Below are 20,276 nucleotides of genomic sequence, written 5' to 3' on the forward strand. Positions count from 1 at the left end.
CGTAGTGTAATTACACTGTAACTTGCATGTAATTACACTGTAACTATAGTGTAACTTGTATGTAACTTTCAAAAATCTCTCTGTAACATGTTATTTCGGTAAAATGGAGGTCGTGGGAACAAATTATTTCATATATGTGTGTGCTATGATTTATTTTCTTCCTCACCAAAACAAATCTTGTAATAGATCTAACGATTCAAAATTATGTGTAGTTACATGCAAGTTACAGTTTAATTACATATAAGTTACAGTGTAATTACACTATAATTGTACTATAATTACATCTGTCAAATTTTTGGGGAAAAATTTGTCGACAAATGTATTGGTAGTCTCATGTGAGTACTTTTTTTCTAAGATTAAACTGGTAATAACTAAAAAATTAAGATTAATTTCATTTATTCAACACAAGAAAGGAAAAAAAACGTGTAGAAGCCATCGTCTCTCTCTTCCCTAGCAACAACAACTCATTCCTCGCTTGCTGGCTGCTGCTCCGTCGCCTTTCCCATCTCCAACCACCACTCCACTCCACCTCCTCCTCCTCCGCCGCTGCCGCCGCGCAGATCCGCGGGCAAGGGGCTACGGTGCGGCGGCGCCGCCCTGCACCCCCACGCCGCCCTCCGCACCGCGCGCGCATCCAGCAGCCGGAAGAGTTGGAGGAGGAGGGGATGAAGGATGTGGTGGGGAGCCCGGGGACATGGAGCGGGATGTCGCTGCGGGTGTCGCAATGCGTCTTCGCCGGCGCCTCCGTCGTCGCCATGGCCTCCGCCTACGGCTTCTCCAACTACACCGCCTTCTGGTACCCTACTACTGCCGCCTTTCCACGTCTCTCTCTCTAGCCTCCTCTTTCCCCCTTTACTAATTCGCTTCTTGTCTACTGAAATGTCAGTTCTAACTTGCATTGTAGTGCAATGTGTCAGGCTTAGCCTTCTTGATGTCAAATGTTTCTTGTATTTTGTTGCAAATTCATGGGGATTGGTCGAGTTTCAACCAGCGCGCGCCTATTGCGTAAATGTGCAATTTCAAGGGTTCTTGGGCAAATGCTTCAAGCTCAAGTCGCTATTTTGGAATGCTTGAAATAACATTGGACACCTACGTCTCTGTATGAGCCGATTGCTGAAGCTAATTTGCAGCAAACATTCTAGTTTAGGACTTTCACTCGGTAGGCTTCTGTGTTAAATTTGTTAATTGCTTCTATTCTTCCAAAATAAAAACCTGCTTCTGCTCTTCTTCCTTTATAAGTGGCCTTATAGTACATGGTCTCACTCAGCTTCCTTAGTTTTGGTTATTGCTGCAAATAGCGTGTACATAAATGGTACAAGTTTGGATTAGTTTGCATGTAGTAACTGAAATGAGCAGGAAATATCAATGGATAGAGGTACAGTAGTTGCATTCCCGATGAGCTGGTGCGTGCCTGCTGGTATACAAACTCAGCATGGTGAGTGTTCTTGCCTAAGTTGCTCTTCGATAGTTGTTCAGCTAAACTGTACTGTCTTGTCGTGTATGTTTTCTTGGTATGTTTCCGTTTGAGTAGATAAATTTATTCTGCAATCAAACTATTCAATAATGCTTGTCTGACACAAGAAAACTGCCCAGATATCCACCACACTGAACTTGCACTAGCACACCTATCCTTCCCTTGCCTCCACATTTCCAAGCTTCCCACTGGTTATCATCAACCTTCCCCACCCTCTGGATTTTTTTTTATTTTTTAGACCTTTTTATTTTTTAATTTTATTGATAAACCTTCCCAAAAGTATTTCCAAATCTGAACCTTTTGGCCACGCCAGCCCGCCTGGCGTGGCCAAATAACTTTGTCACGCCACGCGAGGCTGGCGTGGCAGTGCTGTTCTGCCACGCCACCGTGGCTGGTGTGGCAAACTAAAAGGTTCAGTTTTCAGAAATACTTTTTGGAAAGGTCTCTTAATAAAATTAAAAAATAAAAAGGTCCTAAGTCTCTCTCCTCTCTTCCTGAGCACCTTTACCTCCTCACGACCTCTTGCACAGTTTATTTTTAAGTTCTTTTTTTCTATTCAGTGTCAATGGCTCCTTTCATCCTACAAATTCAATGCTGCGGGTTTTCCAGAAACAGAAGCTTACTTGAACTAAAATGTTGTGGTATCCTTGTTCTTTTCTATGCACAAGAAAAAGTGCTAGCAAATCTTACTAGAAATCAAAATCAAAATCTTACTAGTAATAAATGCATTCATTCTGGAATATTCCATTTGAATCGAGGGGCATGATATGTGGCAGTGTTTTTGCATTCTTTCCATCTAAAAAGAAACAAGTAGTAGATTTATTCCAGTTATTGGCTCATGTAGCTTTCTGGGTATCATGTTATGATGTTTTGATCTTTTCTCACAGTTTCTTTACTGGCCTTTTTCCTGATATAATTCAGTTCCATGCCAGGAAGGGGCCAAAAACAATTTATTTATCTGTCTTAAACCAAAAAGGCAGGACTGCCCAATGATTTGGTGTGCTTATCTGTTCTCTTCTTTGTGACTATTAAAGTTTAACTTAACATCTTATGAGAATTTTTCCATTAGATGTTGTGTATGAATGTGTCAACATTCAACATGTTACATCCTTTGATTATTGTATGGGTGCCATTTTTAACTTAATGTTTTGAGACCAAGTTGGGCAAAGTATGAAAATTGTTTACTACTATTCAGAATTGCTTGAGCAGGAGCTCAACAGTGCATACGTAATATAATCTATATACATAATTGACGATATTGTGATCTCCCTATTTTCAGCTACTTGATTGCTTCCATGGGTCTACAGCTTCTTTGGAGTTTTGGACTTGCTTGTCTGGATATCTATTCATTACAAACTAAAAGAGATCTTCATAACCCAGTGCTTGTAAGCCTGTTTGTTGTTGGTGATTGGGTAAGTGATTCATTTCTCATATATTACTCTAGTAATTGCTTTTCAATTTGTAAAAAGCAACATGAATTTCCTTTTCAATTTGGAAATGAAGTCATCAAAAAGGAAAAATAACAGGGGAGTAGTACATATGTTTTTGTTCAAGAATTCTTAAATTTCATGCTTAGGGGAACAGTTTGAACTTTTCATATTGTTAAATGTCCAATCCAGTCATAATTCAATCTAAATGAGAGAAAAGAAGTGCAATCTAGACGAGAATATGACATGAAAACTACATGAATCATGTCCAATCCAGACATAGGGAATCAGACATAAATGAGAGTATGACATGAAAAAAATTGCGATTGTATTAGATCTTTTAGGGAATCAGAGATGAAACACTGGCAATATGGGTTGTTTTCTGTCAGTTTGCGATCAATTTTATACCCTTTCAGTAAAAAATAACTAATGGTCTAGAATTGTGCAGTAAAATACATTTTTAGAATGGATACACAAAACATATGTGTAGGTTTCTGTCGATAACTTCTTTCATTATATTATAACTTCGGTGTTCCCTTTCATTCTTGAAATATTACCGTAAATTAGTAATCAGCTGCATTTCCGGTGCCATGTCAATATCCATGTGGCACTTGTGGCTAGATGGGGTAGTATGCCAAGGTTTTCATTTCCCTGTTTGATCACTTGTTTGACCCTTCTTTCTTGAAGTGCTAACATAATTTAGCAAGAGGGACATTAAAGAACATTATATTTGGATGTATTGCAGGTTACAGCGATTCTTTCGTTTGCAGCAGCTTCTGCTTCTGCTGGTGTCACTATTCTTTTTGAGAGAGACGTGCACTTCTGTAGGATGTACCCGCAGCTTTCGTGTGGTCGTTACGAGCTTTCAGTTATCTTGGCATTCATCACATGGTCGTTCATAGCTACATCAGCTGTTTCCATGTTTTGGTTACTAGCTTCGCTTTGAATCGTATCATTATCGCTGTCATGTTGTGCTAACCATCAGGATTCCATCAAATGTACTCTGCTTGAGACATTTAGATTTTAGATTTCTGTTAATGAGGAAGCATCCAAATCATTCTGAGTAGGTATTATCTGCTTGGCTCACCAATCTTTGGTTTGGAAAGAGTTTATTTGACAAAAGTCGGGCAGATCATGAGAACAGTAATGGAGCCAAGTAATGTTGTCACCTAGAAATCTTCTGTATTAAGGTCAAGGGTATGTATATAGCATCGAAAATGAAGGGCCGTGTTGCACCTTCATGTTTGGTGAAGTTCACTCTGACGAAATTTGAAAGAGGTATTGGCCATATCTCTTCCTGAGCCACACCATACCGTATGAGATGGAGAAAAATGGTGATCACGTGATGCAGGCTTGGATATGGATTGTGCAAACTGTTCAAGTGTCAACTACTGAAAAATTTTGGGTTTTGGAGAATTAGAACTATTAGTAAGCATTAGATGCGGTTTCAAATGAATTGCGTTCAGCACTCAGCAGATTGGAATTGGACTCTGATTACTTGGTAACTTTTGCGGTGTAATTTTAATATGAATTTTTTGCGGCTCATTTTTCGTCCTTGATAAATTCAGTTTGAATACACAAAATGTTGACACTTCATTCCGATCATACTCTTGCTTGGAACAAAATCAAAAATTGTGAAGCAAACGAAATTGCCACTGGCTAGATGCATTTAGGGGTGTAAGTGGATCAGCCGCAAACCCGTTTATTTTAACTTATTTTAACCTACAAGTCTGTTTATTTTAACTTATTTTAACCTACAAGTGGATTTCATGGGTTAGCCACTTACACCCTTAGATACATTTGTGTTGAGGCCAGAGAATCTTGAGGTTTTTACCTGTGTGCTATTAAAAAAGATGACCCCTGCCTCTGTGCCACTAAAAAGTTCGAGCCTCCCTCTATGCCATCATCGAACTTTATCGCGTTCTCCACACCATTCCGTCGCTATTCTATTTGGGTTTAACCATTTGGCAGCTCTGACATGTGGGCCCGAGTAGGAAAAATGTCACTATTGCCCTTTCACTTTCAGTCGCTCTCTCTCTCTTCTCCCTCGATTCCCCTCTCTCCGTCCATGCCCTCCGATCCTCACGACGGCCGACCGCGACCACCACCAGCAGCTAACCCCATGGCCAAGTCGACCCCCGTGGCGGCGGCACCTGAGGAGGCAGCGGCCGTGACGGTTGGTGGCGTAGGCGGAGGGAAGGAGGCATTCGACGAGGCGGCGGCGGCGGTGCTCGCGGCGTTGAGAGACGCGGAGCTGGGCCCGCGGCGGAAGGACAGCGGCGAGGTCGGGGCGGAGAGGAGGAGGGGGGGCATGCGGAGGAACACCTCGTCATCGTCATCGTAGCGCTGCTCCCATCATCGTCGTCATCGCAACGCCGCCGTTGCCGCCATCGTCGCAGCGCCGCCGCTGTCGTCGTCGTCGCGCAGCGCCGCCCCGTCGTCGTCGCAGCGCCGCCCCGTCACCGTCGTCATCGCGGCGCCGCCCCCGTCACCGTCGTCGTCGCGGCGCTGCCCATCGTCGTCGTCGCGGCGCCGCCCCCATCGTCGTCATCACGACGCCACCCCCATCGTCGTCGTCGCAGCGCTGCTCCCATCTTCGTCGTCGTCGCAGCCGCCGCCGCCGCCGCAGCCACGGCGTCAAGGTGGCGAGGCGGCGCCGATGGTGAGGTGGCTAGGTGGCGCCGGTGGCCAGCCGAGGCGGCGCGGCGGCAAGGCGGCCAGGCGACGCTCGACCTTCTCCTCGTGGGCTCGCTCTCACGCCGCGTCCGCGGCGGCCTTCTCCTCCAGCGCGCGCCTCACCTCTTCCCGATGTTCCTTCTCCCCTCTTGCCGCCGTGGCGGAGGTGCCGCTGTCGGACGCAGCGGCGACGACGGCGGGGCCTATGGAGATCTGCAGCATCGTCGTCGCGTGTTGCTCGTGGGAGGAGGAACCAGTGGAGTTGGACAAAAACGCGGCGGCCAACGGCGCCGTGGTGGATGCCGGGAGGAGCTGCAGCTCAGGCGGTGGCGGCGGATGCTGATGATGATGCCGCAGCGCCATTTGGCTGGATGAAACATGGCTAAGGGCAAAAGCGTCATTTGGTTGCGCCGTTACTCACCGTTAGGATCAAAAACGGACGGAATGGTGTGGAGGACGCGATAAAGTTCAACGATGGCATAGAGGAAGGCTCGAACTTTTTAGTGGCACAGAGGCAGGGGTCATCTTTTTTAATGGCACACAGGTAAAAACCTCGAGAATCTTTCTTCTTCTATAATTCACAAAACAGAAATGCCACAAGTTTGGTTTCACATTACTTTGGATATGTCAAACTTCAAAATTCTGGCCGCCTCATTGGTAAAATAAATTCAGAATATGTTGTTTTAATTCTAAATTAGATGCCGAATCGAGTATGGATAAACATCCGGAGCAGCAGTTGCAAACTGAAACGTGCAACTACTAACATTTCCAATCATGGAAAAAATGGGTCAAATATTGTTGGATTGAAATGAAAATATGAAATCCGTCTCAAGAGCACTGCAACCCTACGAAAATGCATACATACTTTCATTAACACAATTCCCATAACAATATTCAAGGCCTGAGCAGTCCAGATATATTTGGAAGCTTATACTGCAAAAATTTCAACAGTTCCTCCATGCATTCAGTTTCTAGCTCACATGAGTAAATCCCGCAACGAAAAGATCAGCAGTCCCTTACAAGGGTATGTTCATGACAGTACAAAGTATTACTCAGTCCACAAATGCTTCCAGAGCAAGTAATAAGGCTTGTACGTAACTTGAAGAGGACACTTACCCACGGTGAGAAATTAGCTACTACTCATCACTTACTGCATGAGAATTGAACATCGTAATCCCTAGGCAGGGGTTTCAACAGCAGGCACCTCCATGTTCTGAACAGAAGCTCAGCTCAAGATGAATCTTCTGAGAAATTGACAGCCAGGTCCCAGTAGTGTGGAACTGAAGCATCTGCAAACACCTTCTTGGCAGCAGCCTCACTACGGCAATTGTGTACACTGAACCTGGTAAAGCAGGGTTTTGCCACACTCCCCTGCCAGACCAATGCACAGCTATTCACAGGCTTGTCTGATTCCTCATCAGCATCATCATCATCATCAACCGCAGCAGCCCAGTCAATACGGTTCAGCATCAGCTTATTGTACCTTTTGATTGACTTCTTCCCTCCTTCAACGACAACAACACTGATCCCATCCGCAATGACTGCAGCACCAGTAAGACGGTTCTCTTGTGCATTTACATCCACCTTAAAACGTGTCTGCGGATGTGACAGGTCTCTGATTCTGTACACACAAACTATAGTCTCCAATGTGTTAGGATCTTCAAAAAGCTTCCTCTCTTTCTTTTCACGGCGCTCTGATGGAGTGAGCTTGCGAGCAATGTTGCGATCTACATGAGCCTGCTCACGCTCTGCAGCAGCAGTCCGTATTTCCAACTCCATACGTGTTGGATCCTGTGTAGCTTCAGCTCCTAGTACTTTCATAAGATTGCTCATCTTGACCTTGGGCTTTGGTGGCTCCAAGAGGCCTTGCCTGATCATTTCTTGCCTGTCTTTCTCTTTAGCAAGGCGCCTTTGTGTTCTGAGTTTCTTCTGCTCCTTCTTAGTCAGCTTAAGTGGCTGAGGCGGTGGTGGTGCAGGCTCAGCTGGTGGCTCCAGTGGCTCTGGATGCTCTACATATATAGTGATTTTTTCCATATTAACCTTCTCCATGGAGAAATCGTCGTATGTTGTAGAAAGTAAAATTTTTGCATCCCTGTAAAGAGCATACATTAGTAGTTATATTTTAATGATGGAATATAAAATTAGATAAAGGGTGTAGCAGCAAACCATGGCTCAATTTCAGGAATCTCTTCCTTCTGCTTTTGCTTTGGAGGCCTCCCAGGAGCAACTTCAATCAAGTTCGGGTTCATGTCTACTTCTGCCTTTGCCTTTGCAAGTTGAGCTTGTTTTACTTTAAGTTCTTTAGCTTGTGCTTCACCAAATTGATTCTAGAAGGTCAAATTATTAGGGTAAGTAAAAGGAAATATGATAAGTAAATACATTTTGAAAACTAATCTTAAAAGTTGATCCTTACAGACCTTAATTCTCTGCAGCTCAGCTTGCCTTGAAAGTTTTCCCTCCTCAATAAACTGAAATCCAGGCCTTCTAGGGCGGAGGAGCTTGTTTTGGTTGATGCCCATCCTTTCATCAAAGTGTGCACTTGATTTTGCAAGGGAATCCAAGTCTGGTTTGATTATTTGGAAAGCTTCCTTCTTTTGCTTATTTATGTTAACCTACAAGGTATAACCAAAAGTGACAGTCATTGCACAGAAGAGTAACTGATAACATTTCATAGTATTCATGCTAGTAAAATAAGAGATTTACTTTTAGAGTGCTCAAATTGGTTGGCTTGGTCATGTTGATAACATTCCCATGTTCATCAATTTCCCTACCCTGAGCATCAAGACGGAGAACAGGTGCCTTCGCAGGTTTTTGAGGCACAGTTAGTTCAGAGGATGTACCAGGAAACAAATTGATGAGAGGCGCAAATTGTGGATCCTGTCTGAATCCCATCTTAGCAGCAAGTTCCTGTGCTCGCTTCACAGCATCCAAATTGGGAATGTTAGCAAGGCCTGGAATACCAACTGCACCTGCTGTAGCTGCCATCTTCTCAGTAAGAGCTGCACCCGCAGCCATTTCAGATGCACCAGAGCTAGAAACAGGCTGTGTTTCTTTCTTAGGAATTTGTGTATCAGTACTAGTAACACCAAGTTTATTATTAAGCTGTGCCAAAAAACACAATAAGTTAGAAAGGTAAAATAGAAATATAGAAGCAAGGGACTACCAACAACTGTGATTTCTTACCACAGGTAGCTTCTTGAGTTTTTCTGATAGTTCCTTCTTCAGTTGCAATGCTTTTTTAGCTTTGGCTAAAGCATCAAGAGATAGATTACTACTTTTGCCAGCGGCTGAACTTGTACTTCCATCTGTACTAGATTTTCCAGTAACCTCATCAGATCTAATACTAACTCCCTCATTTTCATTGGTGGTAGTAATCGAAGATACCTTTGAAGGCATAGGAACAGATGATGGCACCACAACAGGTGCAGCATTGAGCGGTTGCTGAGCACCAGCCTGAAAAACACAGAAGGTGCAAAGTCAACATAGAAAGTGCATCCAATGAGAATATACAGGAAGGATATTAACTTCTTATACATCTCAAACAATACTGAAACAATTGAGCATGTTCTTATAAGTAAATCAGCAGAGACACTGAACAGGTACTTCCAAAGTTCATCATCAATGCAAGGAAAAGATCTAATGGCTAGTTGGCTCCTAATGTTGGATCAAGTTTTCCTAATAAAGCAGGAGGCAGTATTGCCATAGCTGCATTACTCTCTTAATCAAGGCTAAAAATCCACCTAGTAACCAGTAGTATCGCTCATGTCAACCAACAATACAAGCTTATCCCTTGAGAGTATTGTGCAACTTGAACAAATTGGACAAAAGCACTAACGATCAATCTATCAACAGAAACATTTCGTAAGAACAGAACTAACCCTCCTGGACTCCTGATAAAAACCCTTCACTCCCATATATTTACTAAAGAATTGGCAGATTATTCACCAACATAATACCATATAAACTACAGAAATGTGACTAAGATGTAATCTATCCAGTTAATAAGTTATCCAAAACAAAATAAAGCAATCATTTCTTAGATAATTCTTCTAGAAAAGAAAAATATGGAGACAGTAGCAACACTTACATTGGGCACCAGACCACTCCGGGAATCTCCATTTACAGCGCCATGGTTTGAGTTATCCTTATCACCCTTACCCCTCTCATCGCCATGCTTCCCATTCGCATCAGCGTCCTCAAACCTCCGTCGCTCCCGCCTCGGCCTCTCCTCCTTCGGCGGAGGCGGCTCCACGGAAGCCCTCGCCCGCTTCCCCCCTTCCGGGTCGGACTCGTTGCCACCACCCTCGTGGCCCTTCCGCTTCCGCGAAGAAGGCGGCGGTGCCTCTCGGTCGGCCGAGTCCCGGCGCTCCACGGAGTCCCTGGGAGCGCGGCTCGACGACCGCTCCCGCTTCGCGGCGGGCGGCGGGGGGGACTCCGACGGGGAGAGGGACCGCCGCCCGCCGTCGCGATGGTGGCGGTGGCGGCGGGAGCGGCTCTCCTCCTCGTCGTCGCGGTGGTGGCGGCGGCGGCGGCGGTCGTCGTCGTCGTCGCCGCCGCCGCCTCGCTTGTGGCGGCGGTGGTCGTCGTCGGCGTCGTGGCGGCGGCGGTGGTGGTCGTCGCGGGAGCGGTGGTGGCGGTCGTCGTCGTCGCGGGGGCGGCGGGAGGAGCGGTCGCGATCCATGGAGGCGGGGAGGAGGGAGAGGGAGAGGCGGAGACGATGGGATTAGGGTTTGCGTCGAGGTGGCTGCTATGGGAGATTGGGAGGGGCGGAAAGCCCAGCGAGATTGGGATCTGCGGGCGTGGCCGATCACTTTACATATGCTTAAGAGCAAGTTTAAGAATCAATTTAATAGTCAATTTATACAATAGTTACCGATATATATATACTACACTATTAATATCTGGTCTCACCTATCATACACACAATGTGTCTTAAAATCCATGCTCATGCTGTAGCTATAGCCCGCTGCTCATCTCTCTCTCTTTTTTTAACTTCTTAATGTGTGTTTATAGCTTGTTTATAGTCTGCTATTATACATGCTCTAAGCAGGTTTTGGAACCGACAAAGAGTGACAGACTCGATAATTTCTATTTCTTTTGCCGTATTTATTGACTATAATTTCTTAACCAAGGATAGCATTTAATCTTTTGGATTACCAACATAAAAGGCATTTTTATTCATACAATTTGATTATATAACATTTATACCATATAATTATTAATGTTCCAGTTTTTCCACTTATAGTTTTGGACATCGATAATTCACACGATTTTACCTTTTTTTTTATTTCTAATATCCCAAAAAAATGGTTACTCTTCGATTCAAATTTATTCCGCAAAGATTATCATGCCATATTTAAATTTCTTCCCGTTCTACCCTCAAACATCCTCCCCTCTCAACCATTTCTCACATTCTACTATCAACAATCATTTCCTCTCAACCAGGAGTAAATCATTTAACGCATTGCATTTTTTTCATGAACCTTAATCTTTGCTTTTAAGAGAAACCTAGAATAACAATCTCTTAAGAAAGGTGATAGTAGCAATAAAATTATTGAAAATATAATGCTAACTTTCGAAAACCGAAGAAGAAAGCAGGAAGAAGGGAAGAAGGAGTAGAGAAGGAGAGAGAAAAAGAAAAATAAAAGAAAAGAAATATTCCTTGACATGTAGGTCCTAGAGTGGGAGTGAGACTTTATTGGGTTCGAAGGGTAAAACTGTATTTTTATAACTGTTTCTCTCTTTAATTCCTCCAAGTATAATAAAATAATATCGTGAATGTCCAACAACTAATTACCACCTTTTTACAGTGCCATGTAGCATAAACGTGTTATTACGGTGTCCCCCGGCTAATTACATGTTTCTTTGGATGTCCTGTAGCAAAATTCATCATAATGACCATAATTAAATTGCTACGTGTATCAAAAATCATATTTAAATACCTTCAAGTTGCATGATATCGTCTAGATAGAAGCTAGTTAGAAGCATCTCAAACAAGATTTTGAAGTCTCAAAATATAATCATGTTGGGAACTGATTAAGGCTGCGTTCGATAGCAAAGGTTCCCACCTTCCCTCACTCGTTTTTCGCGCGCACGCTTTTCAAACTGCTAAACGGTGCGTTTTTTGAAAAAAAAATCTTTACGAAAGTTGCTTAAAAAAATATTAATCCATTTTTAAATAAAAAATAACAAATACTTAATTAATCACGTGCTAATCGCTGCTCCGTTTTCCATGCCAAGGAGCCGAACGCAGCCTAAGGTAAGGTAGTCCCTTCGTTTGTAATAGCAAAATGATGTTTTCGACAATTAGCATTATATTTTCAATAATTTTATTGCTACTATCACCTTTCTTAGGAGATTGTTATTCTAGGTTTCTCTTAGAAGCAAGGATTAATGTTCAAGGAAAAAACATGCAATGCATTAAATGATTTATTACTCCTGGTTGAGAGGAAATGATTGTTGATGGTAGAATGTGAGAAATGGTTGAGGGGAGGATGTATGAGGATAGAATGGGGAGAAATTTAAATATGGCATGATAATCTTTGCAGAATAAATTTGAATCCAAGAGTAACCATTTTTTTGGGAGATTAGAAATAAAAATTGGCAAAATCGTGTGCGTTATTGATGTCCAAAACTATAAGTGAAAATACTAGGAAATTAATAATTATATAGTATAAATATTATATAATCAAATTGTATGAATAAAAATGCATTTTATGTTGGTAAAAAGATTAAATGCTATCCTTGGTTAAGAAATTATATATCAATACTAGGCAAAAAAAAAAAAAACTATTGAGTTTGTCACTCTTTGCCACTTTGTCGGTTCCAATGCTTGCTTAAGCATATGTAATGTGATCGGCCACGCCGCCCAATCCCCAATTTCTGCTGCTATTGTCTTCACTACAGATAGCCATCGATACCTATAAAAATTAGTTAATCATCAGAAAACGTTACCGTCGTCCGGATTCAACGGCGCCACTAGCTGGCTTAGTGGCCTATTCAAATTTACACTCTTTAGCCAGAAAGCTAAAAAATGGTTAGACATGTTGCATTAGTCATCAGAATTTATTTTAGCTAGATGTTTTTCAAGAGAAATCCTATGCGCAACTGATCTACCTGCAAAAATGATGACCCAATATTGTAGTGTTCTTCACATATTTATGATCATCTATAAGGTAGCACACGTACTTACACTATTTTGATTCCACATTTTGTTTTCTTTCTGTATAGAAAAGAAATTAATATGCCCCCATATACTTGTATTCAGTTATGACTTGGATACATCTGCCCCGCCTCCAATTTTGTCATGTTTGCCCCCGTATGGGTACCCTTTGATGCAGACCATTCAGCTGGAGTACTACTAGCTTGATTCAACGAGTAACTATAAGCCGACACTTGAATCCATAGACGACAGGTGCACGACAAAAGACCATCAGACTATTAAGAACAGGCCATTCACGCAAGGACTCCACAGAGTTGGAATGAAGAACGAACCAGGCAGTACCCCCTCCATTTTATATTAGAACTTCATTCATATCAAAGACGTTTTACCTTTTTTTTCTAAGTCAAATTTTAACTCTGACAAAGTTCATACTCCCTTCATTTTGTCTAGATTCGTTAATATCTACATGAATGTAGACAATACTAGAAAGTCTTACATTATAAAACAGAAGGAGTAGAAAACATGATATCAAAATATATTTAATGTTAAATTTAATAAAGCCAATTTGATCTTCTAGATATCAACATATCGGTGTCCACATCAAGAGCCAACTCGTACGATGCAAGTACTACACCGTTACCAATAGCTACAGTCAAAAATCACATTGCAGTGTTGGCATCCATTAAAATCACAGAAACCAAGGCCCAAAACTACCATGTAAACAAACATAATAATGTGTCCGATCTTGCTCAATTACAACATCATCAACATCAAACACAGAGAACGAGGGGTCGGAGCCATACATTATCATCATGGGAAGTGTTTGGTCTGTTACTGGGGCTAGAAAGGAACTCTTCAAACTAAAGTTGCAAATTACAAATATTCCAAAATTTGGACTAAGAGAATCAAGTTCTAAATACTGGACAGGAAGACAGTTAGCTTGACATCATGATTTGATCGCATGCCTGAAGGGCCTGGTTTGCATAGTATCTTACATCCACATCAGGGTCCTCACTGAGTTCAACGAGGCATGGTTTCACGTTCTTCTCCACAACCTACAAAGTAAGTATTCATAATATACCCCAATAACCTGTAAATGTCCTATAGCATTACGAAGAAAGGAATCAAGGCAAAAAAAATACTGAAACTCACAGATTGATCAAGGATCGGTATAAGTGCCTGCAGAACCTTCGCAACATTGAATTTGATGTTTGGCACTCTGAAATTTAGAAAAAATATTTGTTAATAAGGCCTTGATCAGATAGATAAACTATACATTTACAAATTACAAATTTTTCACCTGTCCTTTGAGGAATTAATCACAACAGGGAGCAGCTGTTGACAAGTGATTTCGGCACCCATGACAGGGGCCAGCAATGAAATAGCTTGCAGGATGGTCATGCGGTAGAGATAATGCGGGTTGTTTATCTTCTCCAGCACCTAGAAAATGAAACATGTTAAGTTAACAAGACTAGAAATTACAAGCTATTACAACAAGCATATATATGCAGTACTTCACTGTATTAATTTGGACAGAACTAGACTCAAGCAAAAGTAAACTTTGGAATAACAAGCTTTGTTTGAACAGATTATCCTGTACTTTCTGAACCAACAAGTTAACCTTAAATTAACAAACCACATTAACTTGACAATATGTTATCAGCACCATTGCATTAGATTTATCATCAGTCAACACGCCCACAGTAGATTAGTTTCATAGTTGACCTCTAAATATTTAGACATGATTTTCTACCTTCCATGAAATAACAATGACAAACTGGCTTCCACTAGGCTACATTAAAAAAAAAGAATCAGGTGGCATGCTTGTTGTGATAAGGATTTCATAAATGCAAATACACTATGGTTCAGACATTATATAAAAACCAGAGGGGTAAACTTGAGATTATGCTATCAGTGGCATTGCAACACTAGATAAGCTTCAATGTGAAGCTCTATAAAATTTAGACATGCTTTTCTAGTTCACATGCAATAAACATAAGATAACAATACGAAAAAATGATAATAATACAGTTGAGTTCCAGACTTCCAGTAGAACGACATTACAAAAAAGTCATGCAGCTTGCTTAAGGATTTCACAAATGCAAATACTGACTAGGGTTCAAATATTTTATAAATAACCTGAGGGATTATATGCTGCATCGCCCATTCTGGACCAAACTCCTCAGCTAGGCGCTTCAAGTTGTTTGCAGCAGCATCTCTGATTGAGAAGACCTAAAATTAAAGATCCAGTTAAAAACATCTTAAATAGCAGGTTATAAATACCACTTGTCCATTCTGCATTAAAAAAAAACTATATAATCACTGAACACAAAAGCATGATATAGTTTCTATGAACTAAATGAACAATAACAAAACTTGTCTTTCAGAACAATGACAAACCTATTTTAGTAAGTCATATATGTCGGAGATATTCAAATGTGTGCCTACTGACGTTTGCAACTACCATAATTGTCACAGCATTTTTCGTTAGTAGCGAAAAATATCGGTGTGCCCGAATTTTCTGTTAATAGTTTGAGAAAAAATATTGGACATGTCTGAATGTTAGTCTTTCAGGCTGTATTGTGCTGGACTGCTGGTGCCACAATAGAAGTGAATTCAGGTCATTTGCTTGCAAAAAACAGTTGCTACACTCACATATGTTGATAATATTAGAGTGCCTTTGTGCACAATATATAGATGATCGAGAGACTTAGAATGACAGCCTGGCAAATACCTTATCTTCCAACCATTGCATGCAAAGTGCCCCCAGCTTGTCATCGAAAAATCCAACGCCTAATTGACTAGCCAATAAAGGAATGTACTCAATTATTGCAAGCCGAACCCTCCAGTGCCTATCCTCTGCAAGTTCTACGATCGCCGGTAACAGTGATTGTGACAGCAAATCAATTCCAATAACCTGAAAGATCAAAAGGACTCAGTAATGAATTTTCTATGACCAAGGAATTAATCAGTCATTAGGGAAGCAAAATTGAAATGTTATATTGAGCTGTGGGACTGATGTTTTCTAAACACTGCAGGTAGTCGATACCTCAAGGTTAGGCTGGTAGCGAGTGAGAATCCTTTAAAAAAATAACCAGGTTTGCCCTTGAGGGGTATTCTAGCCAGTTTTGATAGTCGAAGTGTGTATAAAATGTCTGGTGTCATAGTTGAGGGTTGATTTCTAGACTAAAATAATTGTTGAGGTGGAGTAAATTAGACTTCACGCTAATAAAAACAGCATGAACATCACAAAAGATAAGATAAATTCATTTCAATAAGAAAAAAACATGAACATCACCTGATTAACTTGATCGAGCTTGCTGATTATATTGAGCCGAACATCAGGAAATTCATCCTTGAGCAAAGAAAGGAAAATAGGAAGAAGTTGTTCGATTGTAGCCTCCTACAGAATGCCAGAAACAAAGCAAGTCAGGTTTCCAACAATCGTGAAGCAATGGTAGTAAACAACTGAACAGTAAAGCTGTTGCAAACAAATAATTTGAATTATTTCAAGTAAAATTTTATGAAGATATTTTGCTTGTGACCTTTCCCAAGACCGGGGCCATTCCCATAATAACTGAAGCCAAAGCTGAACGAACATGCTGAGATGAATCTGATGACAATTCCTGCAGATGCAGTTGGCAAGTTAGTTTGCTGGGAATAAACAGCAGCAGAAAACCAGTTAATAATATTTGGTTAAGCGTTGGCCCACCTTGACACAAGGAAGAATATGCTGAATTGCAAGCTGAGGACTTAAAATCCTACAGAACTTAGTAACTTTCCCTGCAGCCGCTATCCGCACTTCAGCCTCATTGTCACGAAGGAGACGAACATATGCCGGCACCAACTGCTCCCTATTACCAAACACATGAACATACCATAGATGAATATTGGAATCAGATTACAAAATTATGTATTTAGATAAGAAATAAATAATAACTTGCACCATTTAAGGACCAAAGTATTTATGATTGGTTTTGACAGAAAAGATTTAGGACATAAGGCGCATAATACCTAGAATGTTCAGGACCAACTGCCTCGCAGAGCTCATACAATTGATTGGCAACCATATAACGAACTCGCCATGATTTGTCCTATTTAATGAGTTACAGAGAGTAAAAGATGTCATAATTATGGTAACGCATACAACAGAAGCAACTCGGAGCATCAGGAACCTCTAGCAACTAATGAATGTCTGCAAATAAATATTATATGTGATATCAAGTAGATGACACTGAGGTACCAAGTAGGGGTGTAATTTACCTGGGAGAAATTGACAATAACTGGAAGGATATGTGCTACACAATCTTGTGGTTCCAACAATTTCCCAAGAGCAGCACAGCCTTCAACTGCCAACAAGCGTACGGAATCTTGATCTGGTAATAAAAGGCCAGCAATATTGTTAGATGCATTATTTAGGCTGCAGAACATGTATAGTAAATGTCCCAACTGGCTCAATCATGCACTATTTGCTCCATGACAGAATTGTCCCAACTGGCTCAATCATGCACTATTTGCTCCATGACAGAATTCCATTGAAAGGCTAGTACTATGATTTCTGAGAGTTTGTGTTGATATTTGTTATCTTCAGGCACTAATGGACTAACATTGGACTAGCATAAACAATTGTACAAATTGAATAATGGATGCATACAAATAGCTCGTTATGCTAGTTCTTGGTACAAAACTGAAGCAGCAAATGAACTGGGAGTGGTAAATTCAACAGAATTAGAATCAGCAATGCAGTAAATGGGTACAGTTTTTTATTAGTTACTAATAGGATTATTAAAGACTATTATGTCATGAATGTAAAGAAGTATGAAATAGCACAAAATATTATGTGAGAGGTGCATGGTACCATCTTGGGTTAGATCATCAAATATCGACATGACTTCTGTCTTTAGATAGTTCTGTTCAACTGTGGCTGCAAACTTTCCAAGATTTGATGCAGCTGCCCTTCGGACCATAGGCATGTCATCTTGGCATAGCTGACCATAAATGGTCCTCAATTCTGCCTTCAATTGATCAGGAGCACTTGGATATGCTATATGGAAAAGTCCACAAGACGATACTCGAGCTGTAAACCACTCACCAGCTGCTAGCCTCTGAAAAGAGTAATGCATGGTTAGCTGAATACAACACGATGTAGTGTAAAATAGTCTGTCCATAAAGTATTCATTAGTGGTGCTAGATGGAATGGACCAAGGAAAAGGAAAATGAAAGCATGATAACTAATGCCATTGTGGCACTGTTTCCAGTCAACAATTGCAATGTGTTAAAATAGCTTCTATGGAGAACAATCAACAATATATAACAAAATTGCAATTGACAGGCAAGAAACAAACACAAATATCACACAATTGTATGCCAAAGTAACAAGAAACCAACATAGTGAAGTTGGCAGCGAACTGATAAATCTGGCAACTCTACAGAAAAAAAACAATTAAATATTAATAAACTTCTTACCTTTACTACTGGAACGAACCAGTCTACAATGTCACTTTCCTTCATCTGTGCTCCAATACGGCACAGAGATTCAACTGCCTTGTCTCGGACACAGGTTTCCTCCACTGTACACAATGTCTCCAATGGTGGTAGCAAAACATGAGCATGTTCTACACCCCCAACGTAAGGAATGAACACACCCAATTCTTCAGCCATAGCAAGAAGCACCTCATCTTCATCGTCATTATTTTCACTGAGAAAAGGAATTAACTCCTTCCGGGTTCTTTCTTCTCCAAGTGCTCGTGCAATTGTGGAGAGCCTCCTAATGGAGTTCAGACGCAATTGAATATCTTCGTTTTTGAGCTCATCTATCAGTATAGCAATGGGATAAAGAGGCTCATCCATCGAAGCCATCAGCCTTATCAAGGATTCCTACAACTGTAAAGAAAGAAGATTAGTGCTCTATGGTCATTGGAATCTAGCAAAACCTATAATCATATATTTCTCATCTTAGGCACGGTTCCATCAGAGAAACAAATCCATGTAAATCTAAAAGGTCAAGAGTGAACCACGCATATAACTCACAAAATCAAGCCTAAACTATATCACTAATTAATATATGGTTCAATCAAACCAAGCATACAATATACGACTTGCCCAAATATAATATTTGTTGACTCTCATTAGATGTAAAACAGAGATGTCGTCTATTATCTACACATGGTTTCCGGAGAAAAGTCAGAAAACAATCTCATCTAAACATTCTCAGACATATCAAGCACAACGGAAGAAAAGAGATCCTTGTGTCGTCAACAGATCTAAAAACAAGATACCTAAAACAGAAGAATTTCAGCTGGTGAATGAAGCTCAGACAACTTAATTCGAATTAGATCAAGGACCACCCTCTCAGCTTTTTATGGTATATCGTTAACATAATTTTTCACCTTTCCAGGCACATTTTCAAAACCACAAATTGCAACCTTTCCAGGCACAAATTGAACCACAAAATAGCAACGCAGAAGAATAAATTTGATGTGCGGCGAGTGATTCATCACATCAGGGTAACAGAAGAACCAAATCGAACCACAAGAGACCAATACCACCACCACCAACGCACAAACGTAACATCCCACTAGAAGCACCCACACATACGGCAAATAATAAGCCCTCCCAATCCGCCCCCAAAATCACAGCCCCGAAGGAGAACACGCAGGATTCGTACCAACCGCGTCAAAACCAACGTTACCCCCCAACCAAAATGGCGCAGATCTAAAGCAGATGAACCACACGGCAACATAAATTAACCCAAAAAAAAAAGCAGCCGCGAACCGCGCACCGCACGGCGGCCACCGGAAACCTAACCCCCGCGCCTCATCCTCGACGGTGGGGGTGCCGATCGGGGGCGCCGCGGGCCGGTCGAGGTGGGGTCGGCGGCGCAGATCTAACGCGCGGGGAGCGAAGGGGAAGGCGAGCGACGGGCGGATCCTCACCTCGCGGGGCCGGATCGGCGGCCGGCGGAGAGGGGGGCACCGAGGGGACGCGGCGGCGGCGGCGGAGGAGGATGAGGAGGAGCGGCTCGCGAGGGGTGTCGCCGCTGAAGTTTAGGAGGAAAGGGAGGGGGGAGAGATGGATGGGGATGGGTGATGTAGTGGTGGGGGTGATGGATGCGGAAGGAAGGGGATCGGAGAGAGATAATTGAGCTCAACGGGAGCGGGTGGAACGGAAGATAGCAATGGGCCGGGCCGGGCCGTGCCGGACCTTGTCCAGAGTGATTTTGTTTTTTTATAATGCCCGTACGTTGCAACGGGTAAAGGTAATTTTAATCATTTATACTGGTGGGAAAAAATATAAAGGAATAATAATAATAATAATAATAATAATAATAATAATAATAATAATAATAATAATAATAATAATGAAATAAAATTGCAGTAACCTTTGATAAAAAGATAAAAAATATATAATTAATTTTCCATTAATTCCATTAGCTAAAAATAATATAATACGAAGTAGGAAAAGTTATTCTCAAATTTTAGCAATTTTCAAAAATCTTAAATAGAGCAAACTAATTATATAAATGAAAACAAATTTA

General features: G+C 41.5%; 3 protein-coding genes across 4 annotated transcripts; 1 reads left to right on the forward strand and 2 right to left on the reverse strand.

The window, feature by feature from the left end:
• The first annotated feature begins 456 nt into the window (after positions 1-456).
• On the forward strand, positions 457-4,444 carry LOC127785449 (CASP-like protein 5B3). The gene is made up of 3 exons (XM_052312900.1): positions 457-796; positions 2,754-2,886; positions 3,647-4,444. The coding sequence occupies exons 1-3, from the start codon at positions 666-668 to the stop codon at positions 3,845-3,847; spliced, it is 465 nt and encodes a 154-aa protein (XP_052168860.1). The 5' UTR covers positions 457-665; the 3' UTR covers positions 3,848-4,444.
• A 1,971-nt stretch (positions 4,445-6,415) lies between these two features.
• Positions 6,416-10,369, reverse strand: LOC127784884 (protein RDM16). The gene is made up of 6 exons (XM_052312299.1): positions 9,665-10,369; positions 8,761-9,030; positions 8,281-8,679; positions 7,995-8,189; positions 7,744-7,904; positions 6,416-7,669 (listed from the first exon to the last, which is right to left on the reverse strand). Exons 1-6 carry the CDS (start codon positions 10,256-10,258, stop codon positions 6,808-6,810), a joined length of 2,481 nt encoding a protein of 826 aa, XP_052168259.1. The 5' UTR covers positions 10,259-10,369; the 3' UTR covers positions 6,416-6,807.
• Positions 10,370-13,411: 3,042 nt separating this feature from the next.
• Positions 13,412-19,852, reverse strand: LOC127784494 (serine/threonine-protein phosphatase 2A 65 kDa regulatory subunit A beta isoform). 2 transcript variants are annotated; one of them, XM_052311818.1, is made up of 13 exons: positions 19,675-19,852; positions 18,206-18,622; positions 17,598-17,844; positions 17,003-17,115; positions 16,754-16,833; positions 16,452-16,593; positions 16,285-16,365; positions 16,038-16,142; positions 15,474-15,656; positions 14,879-14,971; positions 14,040-14,179; positions 13,892-13,958; positions 13,412-13,782 (listed from the first exon to the last, which is right to left on the reverse strand). In XM_052311818.1, the coding sequence occupies exons 2-13, from the start codon at positions 18,596-18,598 to the stop codon at positions 13,675-13,677; spliced, it is 1,752 nt and encodes a 583-aa protein (XP_052167778.1). In that variant the 5' UTR covers positions 18,599-18,622; positions 19,675-19,852; the 3' UTR covers positions 13,412-13,674. The 2 variants fall into 2 exon arrangements, with proteins under 2 accessions (XP_052167778.1, XP_052167777.1); XM_052311817.1 differs by having other exon boundaries at positions 13,412-13,794; positions 19,675-19,851.
• Between the last annotated feature and the right edge of the window lie 424 nt (positions 19,853-20,276).

The sequence above is a fragment of the Oryza glaberrima genome, chromosome 9 (genome assembly GCF_000147395.1).
Source record: "Oryza glaberrima chromosome 9, OglaRS2, whole genome shotgun sequence".
In the NCBI taxonomy this organism is placed as follows: domain Eukaryota; kingdom Viridiplantae; phylum Streptophyta; class Magnoliopsida; order Poales; family Poaceae; genus Oryza; species Oryza glaberrima.

Bases quoted from the DNA above. Each gene is read 5' to 3' on its own strand.
- LOC127785449 (XM_052312900.1), top strand. From the start codon at position 666: ATGAAGGATGTGGTGGGGAGCCCGGGGACATGGAGCGGGATGTCGCTG. The intron at 797-2,753 runs GTACCCTACTAC...CCCTATTTTCAG, and splicing joins TCCAACTACACCGCCTTCTG to CTACTTGATTGCTTCCATGG. The intron at 2,887-3,646 runs GTAAGTGATTCA...GATGTATTGCAG, and splicing joins TGTTTGTTGTTGGTGATTGG to GTTACAGCGATTCTTTCGTT.
- LOC127784494 (XM_052311817.1), bottom strand. From the start codon at position 18,598: ATGGCTTCGATGGATGAGCCTCTTTATCCCATTGCTATACTGATAGAT. The intron at 16,366-16,451 runs GTGGGCCAACGC...CTGCATCTGCAG, and splicing joins ATATTCTTCCTTGTGTCAAG to GAATTGTCATCAGATTCATC. The intron at 15,657-16,037 runs GTGATGTTCATG...TTGATCTTTCAG, and splicing joins AGCTCGATCAAGTTAATCAG to GTTATTGGAATTGATTTGCT.
- LOC127784884 (XM_052312299.1), bottom strand. From the start codon at position 10,258: ATGGATCGCGACCGCTCCTCCCGCCGCCCCCGCGACGACGACGACCGC. The intron at 8,190-8,280 runs GTAAATCTCTTA...TATACCTTGTAG, and splicing joins CCAATTTGAGCACTCTAAAA to GTTAACATAAATAAGCAAAA. The intron at 7,670-7,743 runs GTTTGCTGCTAC...TGCTCTTTACAG, and splicing joins ATTCCTGAAATTGAGCCATG to GGATGCAAAAATTTTACTTT.